General features: G+C 37.7%; 1 protein-coding gene across 6 annotated transcripts in view; it reads right to left on the bottom strand.

Moving 5' to 3' along the window:
• Positions 1 to 13,128, bottom strand: part of CABIN1 (calcineurin binding protein 1) — a 123,391-nt gene that overhangs the window by 60,942 nt on the left and 49,321 nt on the right. For all 6 annotated transcript variants that reach the window (XM_063350899.1, XM_063350894.1, XM_063350898.1 and 3 more), the window contains one exon: positions 12,354 to 12,467. In XM_063350899.1, the coding sequence (XP_063206969.1) occupies positions 12,354 to 12,467 (114 nt within the window). The remainder of the gene's footprint in view (positions 1 to 12,353; positions 12,468 to 13,128) is intronic.

Here is a 13,128-nt window from a genome sequence, read left to right as displayed (position 1 = left end):
ACTCAAAAAGTCCTTTTACTGTTGCTCATGTTTAATCCCTGCAAGACAAGAATTCACCGCCTGCAGGACCCAACTTCACTGATAACAGTGAAAACAAACACTAATTTTCCTACGTGTTTCCTTCCCCCCACCACTCAATGGAGAAAACTGTATTTCCTTTCTGGGATACATACACGGATCGATTGTGCTTCAATGACTGCAGACCAGTTATGAAAAGGTGAAAATTCCTTATTTCTTTCTATACTATTGTTTTTGGGATTCTGTTGCAAGATTAAGATTAAAAAAAACAAACAACAAAACCCCTTCATACACAACGGCCACAAGAACTCTGGGGGGCAAAGGCTGCAGAGTAACTCCTCCTGTATATGGCACTAACTGGTGAATTCTCATTTACTTGAAGTGAAAAAATTATTCACAAACTATTTTTCTTGCTTTGCTGTTATTGCAAAGCAGCAAGAACATCTCATTATCAAAGATATGGAGGAGATGCAGTATGTTTACTTCAAGATTTGTGCAAAGGAAGATCTAATAAGGAATAAATATGCCAATCAAACACTAATTGTTTAGTTTTTCATTCTCATCAACTGCAATATAAAAAACAAGACCAGCTATTGTTAATTTCAATTTTCAACAGCTTCTAATACTTTTATACCTTAGTGTTTCATTTACAAGCTATATGGAAGATTGTTTATTTGCTGTTGCAATTTAAAAAAAAAAAGGTTTTCTTAAAAAAAATTTGGTAAAAGCTTAAGCTTCCGAAATCTCAGCTTTGTTTTGAATTATCTTTACTTTCAAAAAAATGAGGCTGTATATGTACTTGCACGCTTTACTTGAAATGCTAAAAAATGTGATTTTTTTTTTTTTTTTTGGTCCCAAAAGCAACATTCACTTTAATATAATTAATTCAGAGAAACACTTTTGCTTTCTTCTTTAGTGGAAAGAAAATGACAATGAAAATATCCTGATCTGAAACCTGTTGGGAAGTAATTTTCAGTAAGACCTTTAGTACAGAGCTGTTAGACTAAGGGCAAACAAACAAAGCCGGATGTTTTTCTTTTGAGCCTGCTGGAACAACTACTTTGTTAGAAAAGACATCACCTTTCTGTGTTACCAAATATAATTTTTAAAGATTAAGTTTATCCCGTTGTCAGTATTTCAGCTTACAAAGTAATTGGAATGTGCATTTTATTTCAACACTTACATTCCTATTATGAGTATTTTCTCTTATGCTACAAAGAAAATGCTTTTGAAATCATTGGACTGCATTCACATTGAAAGTCCCACCTTTGTATACAACTATACTTGTAATCCCCACTTCTTTATAAACTCTGATTTATGATCCTATTGAAGTTTTTTAACACTGAATCTGCCCCTAGCTGTGATACACACATGGATTACAAACATATATGTACTCTATATTAAGCAGATCAGTCATGATAGAAGACAGGGTTAAAGTGTCAGAGTTTGGGATGGCTACACGATTCTCCATGGATGAGCTACTCGGACATAAATGCCTAGCCCATCTTCAGGTTTTTCCAAATTTTTCCCACTGGAAATACTTTAGTCTGAGTCAGTATCACTGGAATAAGTGGAGCTCAGTGACCCTGCAATATTGTAATGGATAGTTATACCATTAATTAAGAAAAAACAAGCAACAAACCTCAACAAATACTCTTAAACCCTTAGTGCAGTCTGGCAGGAGGAACAAACTAGGTTATGTGTAAAGAGAAATCATTTTAGCTGTTACACCAAGCTCATTAAATTATCTCAAACATCCGAATACTTAAGAAAATGCCATTATATTAATGACTCATACTACTTCCAGTCTAATAAGCAGGAGATCATAGCTGAAGTGCTGATACACTTTGAACGTACACACAGGGAGCAGCTTTAAAGAGAGAAAAATTTTAATAGAAAATGACCTGCTAGGAGTTTTCAACTCTGATTTTTATCCTGTGTCAGCAAACCAAATAGCCAGCAAAATTCATAATTCATTGTGAGTAACTGTTAGGAAGTGCTTCAAGTGAACGGTCTGTGTTTTTTCTGATTTTGCTTCCTCTAGCCTATAGAAAAATGTAACAACTTAATAAAAGCCAAATTTGTGAAATTGTTTATTGACAGGAGGTGAGTAAGCAAACCGGTGGAGATGGACTGTAGGGAACTGAAATGAACAAAGGTCATCAGGCTCCTGGAAATAAGCCATTTTTCACTCAAGCTCTTATAGGAACTTTCCTTGTTGGATCACAGTAATACATTTGAGTGTTCAGAGGAGCAAGCTAAAATACTGACTACTACAGACTTCATTACTTTCACTCACCCGCTCAATCATATTTTGTTTTAATTCCTTTCAGGAGACTGAGAAAGTCACCTTGTTTAAATGGTCAACCCTTGCTATTTCACATAGTAGCTACCACGCAAACTCCAAAGTGTTCATATTATGCCAGGAAATCCTACCTCCTCCACAGGAGCCAAACAGTCTGGAACAATAATACACTATACAATATGCAACATTTTTACTCTTCTAACTTGAGGAATTTTGCCAAAGATGGAGTACTATTACTCAGAGAACTCCTGCTTCAATATCTTCATCTAAGCTCCACACAGTGATACCGCAGTCAGCTAGCAAACTGTACATCACACACTAGCTACTGCATAACAACAAAATATGTTCTTACCTATCATCATCTGCCATATTATCTTATCGTCTCCATCTTAACCTTTTTAATTTAGCCAATTATATCCTGCTGTAGCCATTAAATTAAAAATATTTATCTATAAATGCTATCCATTTGCACAGATGTATACACAGGCTTGTATCATGCTGCTCTCATCCCACGTTCTTCTGTTTTCATTTTTATACTAAGGCAATGTATATCCATGAAAAATACTTAGATCCTTCTGCTGAGAACTGTAATTCCAGGAATATTTCTCATGAAATATGCTGCTTTAATAAAATGAAGTTAATTTCACTATTAATTTTCTTCTTTCTGTGAGGATTAAAATTCTAATAAATCACCATAATGCCAGGTAAATTAAAACCATCACAGACGCAGAATTAAATTGTCACAGGGTTTCAGAAAGGTAGTATGAGGTGTTTGTCTGATGGTAGCTGGTTTTGTATTCACTCACTGCCATTTGGCTCCCTTAACCTTCAGAGGGAGATTGGTATTTTTACACAGTCAAGATACAGGAATGAAAAAATCTGTCATACCTGCAATGTGGAACAGACAAGTGCTGTACTGAGCAAGATCAGATACAGGCTGATATCTACCTCAAAAGCAGTCCTGGAAATACCTACGAAATTAGGTATATAAAACAAGAAACTGCCTTGATTAATGTCACACAATTCTTTTAACATACAACTGATAGAAACAGCTCATGAAAAAAACCCATACTTCATTCTTGTTATATCACACATAGTTTCATCTAAGAAAGAAGTGTGGAAGAAAATTGCTCTGAGTATGTCTTGATTCTGGCTATACTTCCATTAAATTTATGTTCCACAGAGTAACGCTATCAGTTTTAGAACAAAAGGAGAGGGTATTTAAAGACAACAAGGTATGGCTTCCGACATAGACACAATACTTGTCTGTTCAACATTCTTGTGTGAACTCTACATACTGATATTAAAAGGAGTTACGTCAAAGCTTTCAGTCAGACGCTATAGGAATTTTTAGGGGAAAGGAAAATGCTAATGCCAGCTAGTTAAAAAGACTTAATTTTATATCTTAGATTTTATTCTAAGATTCCAAATTTACTCTTTTCTGGTTTTGTTTCCTTTGTTTTGTTTATGCAGCAGTCTATGCTGACATAAAACATTCTTGCCATTTATTTCTATGATAAAACTAAGACCAATAACTCATAGTAAGAAGCTGCAAAAACTAGTCTGATAACCGGACAGCAGACATAATATAAACCCATGTATTTTAAAGACCTTTCATGGATCATGACCTTTCAAACTCTGCTCTCATACTGTATTTAAAAATCTATTTAGTTTTTAAAAAATCCTATGTAGATTGTTCTTAACAGCCAAGAACCTAACTTAACTTAAGTTTAAAACTAACCCCATCAAGTGTCTAAAGGTAGCTCTCCCATCCATATCTAATACACAACTGGCAGATGGAAAAATCAAATTATGGATTTATTCATTGCACATTTGTAAAAGGACAGTCATCACACAGTATTCCAGCAAGCCTTCATCTTTCAAAACTGTCTAGGGTGGGTGAAATGGTTACTGTTAAACTTTTAAGATCCAGCTTTAAAACTAAATGCTTTATGTCCTGTAACACACTACAACCTCCATGACAATCTCTCTTCTACAAAGCCGTAACTTCATTTATTTCAGGGTTATTTGTTCCCTAGCTTACCTTTGTCTAGAAATTCATCTACTCAACAAGAGAAGAAACTTTTCCTAGGGAAACAGAATGGAAAAAAATAGCTGTTTAATATCCACTGGCACAAACGACAGTTCAAAACCCCATGCTTCTATCTCTAGGGATTTAGATTTATTGGCATCTTTACTAGCTGGGTCTTGGAAGCTTGCAAAGTCAGCCAGAAAGAACAGCATGTATATACTGAGACAGAAAACTCTGTGAACGACGGACATTTTTCACTGATGAGTTCTGTTTTTCCAAGAGGATGGAGTGAAGAACTGTAAATAACATGTTGGGCAGAGGTTGAAAAAGTTATCTAGCTTTTTATAGGCAACTTTAAGACTTCATCGCTTACTGAGTTTCTGGTCTTAATCCAATCACTATGAAAGTTTCACTTGCACAGTTAACTCCTTGCTCACCTTTGTTTTCAGAGTTGATGTTAAGATTGCATAAGAGAGTGAGCACACACAAGAGCAAGCAAGAGAATAAGAGAACAAACTCCTTTGTACCTACTAAAAGCAGTCTTCCAATTAAAATGTTAGAAAATCTGGGCAGGAGGTGTACGAATAGAATTACAGTCACTTTACAAGTGAAAAACAAGGGACAAAGAAGGAAAACAACTATCAAAGGTAAAGTCAGAAAAGAAATAATGAAATTTGAATTCATATAGTAGGGGCAATTAGTATCACAATTTCCCGCTTCCCCTTCCCCCACTGGAAGCCATTTACCATGCTAGACAAGAAAAACAATAGAAACTAATATGCTTACTTGACTAAAATATGCGGATTCTCAAAAAGCTACCTTTTTCCACATAGACAGTGTCAGCTCATTTCAAAAAAAGACATTAATATCAGTAAATTTAATGGAGTCAGAAGAAACACTAATTCCTTTCCATACATTCACTTTTATAAAATTAACTTTCAGTCATGGTTTGACAGAAGGGCATTTTATGCATTTTGTCATTATGCATTTTATGTAACCAATATCCAAAATTTAAGCGTTCTTTAAAAAAAAAAAAAGGTTCTAGCCTTGATGCAAAAATAGCAAATATATGAATTATATTTGACAACGCACATATGCCTTCCTGAATCTGCAGGTGAGACAATGATTTTTTCAGAACGAGTTCCTCTATCCTGTGGCTCAATGGACATTCAGTGATGTGTGCTGGGAGCACCGCGCCTGTGACATGGTGTTGCTCCACAGAAGATATAGTGAAGGAAAATTGAGAAAATTAACAAAGACCAAAAAGGAAGAAAAACAAGGAACAGAGGACGGGAAGACACTGATTTGGTTTCACTCTTCAATCTTCCAAACTTTAGCTTACACTGTAACCATAAAATAACCACCATTTATACAGCTGGCTGTATTTACAAATTAAGGCATAGGATTACACAATCATTTGGCTCAGAAGGGACTCCTGGAGGGTTTTTTATTTATTCCTCTGCAGCTTTCCACACAAATATCTCTTCACCACACCAGAAATGGTTTCCTCACAGAGATGAAGAACAATAGCTTTATAATGACATTATGCAGGAACGTAGGAAAAGTGATGAAATACTCATTAAAATTACTGAGGAAGCAAGCCAGGCAGGGAGCAAGTTAGCTCAAACTTAGCCCAAATGCAGAACAGCAAAGTCTCCATTATCTCTTCTTAAGGAGAGGTACGGGATGACCCTACAGCCTCGGCTCACACAAGCGCCTCTGCAGCAAAGATTCCCTGTAGCATAGTGCCTCCTAACAGCACACTAATGCGCTGCTGACAGCCTTTTTTAAATTGTCAAATCATTTCATAAAGTAGCTTGCTCTTCCTAGCACATGAGGAAAATATGTAGCATGTTTTTTACTTAATATCTGAAAACTTCATAGTCAGTAGAAAGCTGGCAGTAAGAATCTGCATTTACTGAACGTCACATTTACAAAGCAGAGAGTTCGTTCTTTCAGGGCCTATTTCCTGCACAGTGCAAACACAGATATTTCGTTGCTACAATATGGCCATCTCCTGAGAAGATTAAAGACAATTCTATCTTTTAAAGTAGGTAGGGATTTAACCATCCTCTAACTAGATGCCCCTGTCTGCATACCATAAACATGAAAAAAAAGCATAAAAATCTTAGACTATTAGGAGTGTTGTCATTATGGTATTCATTATTATTTTGTTTTATGCAATTACACAGAATGTTAGTGTTATTGGTGGAGGTCACCTTTTCTAGACACTTTTTTTGTATACCACCTATTAAATGGTGCTAAGTCCAATAACTTGTTTCAAGCGTTATCTAGCTGCTCGAATCAAAAAGGGTGTTGTGGGTTTGGTTTTTTTTTTTTTAATGATTCCTTTATGGTTTCTGTTCCATTGTGGTTGCATAAAAACAGCATGCAAAACACTCAGAAGCAAGAAGGGCAAAAATGCATAACTAAACCCTTGTGATTTCTGGGATGTCACTTGTGATTTTTCTTTATTTATTTTTAAACTTGAGTTGGCATCCTCTCGTACTCATTTTCACGTAACGTGTCAGCAGCACTAAAAAGACCAATATTTTTTCAAAAAGTTACAACCAATCATGATCAAGCTAAAACATAACCATTCTCTTACAGCCCCCACACATGATTAAACTCAAACTCTCACCACAGTGAGACGCAATTTCAACTCACATGGAGGCACAGTAACTTTCTTCAAGTTCTTTCCCTTTTCCCCAAATCTGATTCAAATGCCACTATTTTTCTCAGAAGACTCATGTTCCACATAGCAGATGTCTAGGAGCTGGAAGCACACTTGCCAACTGAAAAGATACACACCAGCTATGAGCAGGAGGAGAGTAACCCAGATCTATCATCAGCCAAGGACAGGAAGGAAAGCAGAGCAGTAAAAGTTTCTAGGAAAGTGCTTTTAGTCTGCTGTTGCCTCCCGTTTCAGGCTTTTCCAGTACATGGTAGGAAACAGTGAACCTGAGGCTTCAGTCAAGTTGCCACAACCAGCCTTGAAGAGCCATCCTTGGCCCCGCATGGTATTTGGGGGTTCTTCGGGTCAGCATTAGTAGCAACCTCAGACTGGGCAGAACAGAAGTCTAGAATAGGTTCAGACCACCCTAATGGATTTCCCTCTTCCTTAGATGATATATAGCCCATTATCTCTAACAGAGACATTAAATTCTGTAACGAGTGTTTCATTTTAATTCAAGTCATGGGGATCATTAATGCTGAGGTTACACTTCAGGAGCTGGGAGAGAAACAAGAGGAGGCTGTACCAGATCAAAAGAAAACCCCACTCAGCGCCATGTTTGACAGTGACCAGTAATGTATGCCTAAGGGAAGGTATAAAAACAATTCAGGCATATAATGAAACTTCCTTGATATACCTGCCCGGCTTCCAGGGAAGCTGAGGCATGTCGCCTTTTTTCCAACTCCCTCAACAGTCCCCTATATTAGGGACTTCATAACAGTCGTTTTTCCTACATCTCAAATTCACCTGTATGGCTCTAGTTGTACAGAACCCCAGAACAAGAGTCAGCCCTTGCACCTTGCTCTTCTTTTCAGAATCAGCTTTCCTCTGGTAAGACGGAGAGACATAACTCTCAACCTGAAATACAATTAGGTAAAGAACCTGCTACACAGGGACAGGGAAAGCCCCCGCTGGTTATCACCATGCCATAATAAGGGCTACCCCTAGAAACTTGCAGCACCAAACTTAGACTTCCTTCTTCAACTGCTCTGCCAGTGCCCAGTCACACCTGGTATGATCAATGGCAAATTAAAGTGAAATCACTGTGCTTTCTCAGCTGCTGGCTCCCAGTGGACGCTGCTACCTTAATTTGACCCTGCTTACTCAGATCACTAAATGAAGAGCTTCAGGGATACAGCAGAGAATAAACATACTGTGTTTCTTTTGGAATTAAAAATAGAACAATTATCCTTAACAGTTTGCAGCAAGACTTCAAGCACATGAATGCACTGCAGTATATTGTACGCATGCACAGCTTTGTATGTGGGGAACAGTTACCAAAGATGGACATCAAGATCTGTGGTAACAATAATCTGTTGTAATAAAGAAGATGTGCTAGGAAAATACAAATACTGCACATTAAACCATATGGAGAAGCTAGTGGTACACTGAGCTCAACCATCAAAACGCTTCTTCCACAATCACCACCCACACACAGACTGATGAATACCCATCATCTGTGCACAAAGTTTAACTTTGTTTTATTAATAGTGGCATGAAATCTGAATATATAAAAAAAAAGTGCCCTACTATATAAAGCAGTGTTTTGGGATTTTTTTTTTCCTCCTGGTGAATTAATTTCTAATTTAGTTACTATAGAAACCATCCTGTAGCCCTCCTTAAGGAAAAAAAAAAGTCCCTCTATATATTTACACGCACACAGAGATAAAGAAGAGGAGAAAAGCTAGAGTGTACCTGAACATGCAGGTTATAGAGAAATGTGTAACTGGGCAAACAAAAAAGACCTGGCATTCATTTATAGGAACGTAGCTAAAACTCCTGTACGTCTAACTGCAATAATCATTCATACAATGATTGCCATCACTAGCAGGGCCATGAATGTGCAAAAAACTCTGGTCCTAGAAAGTCAGGGCCGTTCTTTTCTGTTTGGGAAACAAATAGGTACAATAATGCAGTCAGCATTTTTTTCTTAGAACTGAAAAAAGGAAGTTCTGTGCATCCTGACATTATTCTAATATGTCAAATGAGAAGAAATCAGGGCTAAGTGAACATGCTTTTTTTGCTCATTCTGAAGATGGTAAAAATGAATTCAAAGAGAGTTCAGTCGCAGCTGAGTGACAGCTAACAAATTAGACAACAGACCGTGACACACAGATTAAGACCAGCAGTTCTGCAGTAAAAATTAACAAGAGACAGCTTTACCCAGGTTTATTTCTTTTCATACAGTGCTGCCATAAACATTTCGTAAATAATTCTACTAGGAGTACGCATGATTTATAAAATGTCTGTGAGGAACAGGCTGGCACAGTCCCTACTTGTCTTTGAGCTGCTAGCTTTCTCTCTTGCACACTGTTGTTTGTACTTGTAAAATTGAGTCAGCTATAATTTCAACAACCCTGAATCTTCTGTACAAGAGATTAAAAACACTCATGCTACTTGCTCCAGAAGAAAAAGGTATTCCAATAGTAAAGTAGCTACAGAAAGCCACTTAGACATTCATTTAACTCTTTTGTGTCATGAAGGCCAAAGAGTTCTCAAAAATAAAACAAATGCATTTCATAGAAGCAAATAAACACTTCAGGAATTGTTTCTGTTGAAAATAGCCCTGGAGGACATTAATATGCTTAGAAAAATCTTAAGGTTGGCCATTTAATTTCTAAGATTAGATGCAACTACTTACTTTTGTAGAGCTCTATCATTTCTGTTTTATCACCCGACTCTATGTGAAGACACTAGCTGGGACAGTGGGCTGCAACACCATCTGTATGCAACGGATGACACGCAAGTCTGTATTCTGAGTGCTGACCCAGATGGTGCAGTATGATTGCTTACCCACCGCCTGGCAAGGAGCTTTGCATGAGAACAAACTAGTTGAGGTTTAACCCAGACAAGGTCAACACAGTGTTGAATGATTATTTTCCAAGTTGTTCACAGGTTTAGGTTTGTCCAATTCTGGAATGTCAAATGACACTAACAGCTTTTTTTTCATGGGCACTTGTAGCCATTTCTCTCTCTGGTCTGGATTTTCTCACTGTGCTATGTCTGTGTCATCTGCACTGGATTACTGCCACATGTTCCACCCAGAGTGTTACTTGAAGAGGATTCTGAAAATATAGCTGGGTAGGAAATGAGACCACCAAAATATTTTATCATGCTAAACTCATAATGTACACTGTACCTGTTAACAGAAGACTAACCTACGTGTGTGCAGCAATAAGTCAAGATGTCATCACTGATTCGCAAAGGCCTCAACAAGTTGTTTTGCTCTCTGAGGCACTCTGTGTGCTACTTTACTTATACTATGACCATAGCTGAGACGCACTGGAGTTGAGCTCCCGAACTGAAATTTCTCAAGCCTGGAGGTAGCTGTCTACATGGAGGACTCTAGACTAACATTGTCTTCCTCTGTTGGCAGACCCAAGTTCAAGCTGAGAACATCATTTTCACAAATCTCGCTTTTCTAACAGTATTGCCGATATATTGCATTGGGCTAGCATATACCTTTTGTTGAAGGTTATCTTTTATTTCAAAGTGTATTTTATTTTTTATTAAAGGAAATTAATAATTTTAAATTACGGGAATCAAGTTTTTGTTGATTTACAAAATAGAATTATTATACAGCTGTGTAGTATTTATACCAGCTCTTTTCATCCTTCAGAGTATAAAAAGATCAATATGCAGAATAAGCAGTGATTATTTTTTGAAATAATGCTGGAAACATCCACCTAGGGATTCAGTGGAATCTATCTTTAAATTAAATTATCTAGCATAAGCATTCAAAAACTAGACATGATTTAGGTCAACCACTGATCTCTCTTAATGTGGTAATTCACATTTTCAAGTAGAAACACGCCCTTATATACACTGCTCAGTTCCCTACTGCTCATCTTCCTCATGTATGAAAACATAGTATACTCTTGACACTTAACCCTGCAATGATGAACAAGTCAGCCTTGATCATGCAAAATTCATACTTGACTTGGAGCATTTGAGTAATTTCATTAACTTCTACAAGAATACTTGCATTATCTGGATCCGAGCCAAAGTATTTACCAGCTTGAAGAGTCAATCAACACTGCAGGATTCTTGCAGGGAAAGCAGGCAGATATTGCAGGGAAATAACCAGAACAACACCATGTAGTCATCAACTGTTTGGTCTATACCACACATCAGGCTGACAGTATTTGTTAATCAAAACTTCCATCCAGAAAGATGGAATGACATAGAAGCTCTTTTTGCAAACCGATCCATGATACAATTTTGAACCACTGTTTCCTTAGTTGTTCAACCCATCTGAGGGATTATAATCAGAGAAGAGCACTTACCTTATACTTAACAGAACTTTGCACCGAAGTGCTAATTAACACAACATACAGAAAAAAATGAAGATAGATGTTAACAGATATAAAATGGAAATAACTTTACAATTAACATACTAAAACAGAAGCACCGGATGGGAAAGCAGAGACATAAAATTCTGTCACTGCAATCACAGGCAACCATGTAACAGATACATAGTCCAGAAAACAAACAGAACATCTCCAGGTTCCTGCCACATGCTGCAAGCTGCAAAACAGCTACAGAATCGTATCACAAAAGAGCAGAAGGCACAAAACCCCAGAACATACCACAGAAAAGCCAGAGATACTGAAGACAATAGCAATGTGTTAAGTCACAGTCACAGCCGGGAATGTGACAGATAAATGCTCATGTAAGTCTCTGAAGCATTCTGTGTCCTATGTCACTGAGAGGCACAGACACTCCTGTGGACTAGAAGATATCACAGACACAGGGACAGTCTATACAATAGTGCTGCTACTCCACTGTGGGACTCGGAAATACTTGGTCTGCTGAGCCACGCTACAACAACTGAATACGAGAAAACTTCCAACTCCAGAGACTTCTTAGAGCAACTAGCATTATTTTTTTGTCATGAGAAACACAAGTCTAGTTGAGAAACAGTAAACAAGAGGATAATTAAGATTAACAGAATTAGAATTTTTATAGAGGGCTCAAGCATCAAGTATATGGTAAATGATGCCTAACAAAGAAATATTGGTGCTTCTCGCCCCATGTTTTCAAGCTCATCAGAAATAATCCTTCTAATGTGGTTTCCTTCAAGACAGGAAAATCCCAGTTAATATCTCTATAATACAATTCTGCCTTTCCTTTAGCCACTCATGTTTAATGCGCCTTTGCTGAATTTCACATTACCATCCCTTCCTAAACCATTCAAATGAGAAACAGGTGTTAAAAGGAGGGCTGAGAAAGTATGGGTGTGTTTATCAGCTGTATAAACTTACATTGAAGAAATTCGTCTTGTTCCTCTCGCAGAAGAGGCCCTGAGCAGGCATGTGCTTCAGCTGCTGCCAGGGGACCCCACTGCCCAGCAGCACGTCGCGGGCCCACTGCAGGTTCTGCGGATGAAATGGGGCAGGTGAGTTGCAGGCAGGGGACGGAAATGCCACCACAGGTAGAAATACAAAGTGCTCACTGGCTTTTACTTATTAACCTGCATTGTCATTTCTCAGTTTCCATGTAACTGCTGTTCTGACAGTATTTGCAGAAGCTTGCAATTTGGAGAAGACACCCCTCAGGAGAGAGAAGCCTGCTTGTTTCGCAGAGCAAGCATCCAGACTGATCAGTCCTAGCAGACTTGTCAGCCCCCAACAGCTGCTGAATCCAGCCTCATATCATCAAGTTTGGTTTGTGGTGGTTTTGTTTGGTTGTTTGTTTTTTTTTTTTTTTTTTTTTTTTTTAACCTGTCTTCTCTTCATTGAGATCTACCCGCCAGCTCCTGTCACCTACAAAAACCTGAACTATAGTGTCACCTACAGAAACCTGAACTACAGGTATATTTAAAACACTTTAATTTTTTTGTTAACAGCTGTTAAAAGATGTTGTACTGTTCAATATAAAAATAATTTTTATATAAAAATATAAAATTTCTCAGCAAACAGTGGAACCCACTGTCCTGGGTATCCTGTGGCCTTCCTCCACACATCAGGCCCCCCACTTAACCACCACCCCCCCCAGCCCTCCCTTGTCCCTCAGTCCCTCCAGTTTCATAGAATCACA

This window comes from Chroicocephalus ridibundus, chromosome 13 (assembly GCF_963924245.1).
Source record: "Chroicocephalus ridibundus chromosome 13, bChrRid1.1, whole genome shotgun sequence".
In the NCBI taxonomy this organism is placed as follows: domain Eukaryota; kingdom Metazoa; phylum Chordata; class Aves; order Charadriiformes; family Laridae; genus Chroicocephalus; species Chroicocephalus ridibundus.
This window is presented reverse-complemented; position numbering and strand designations above follow the sequence as displayed.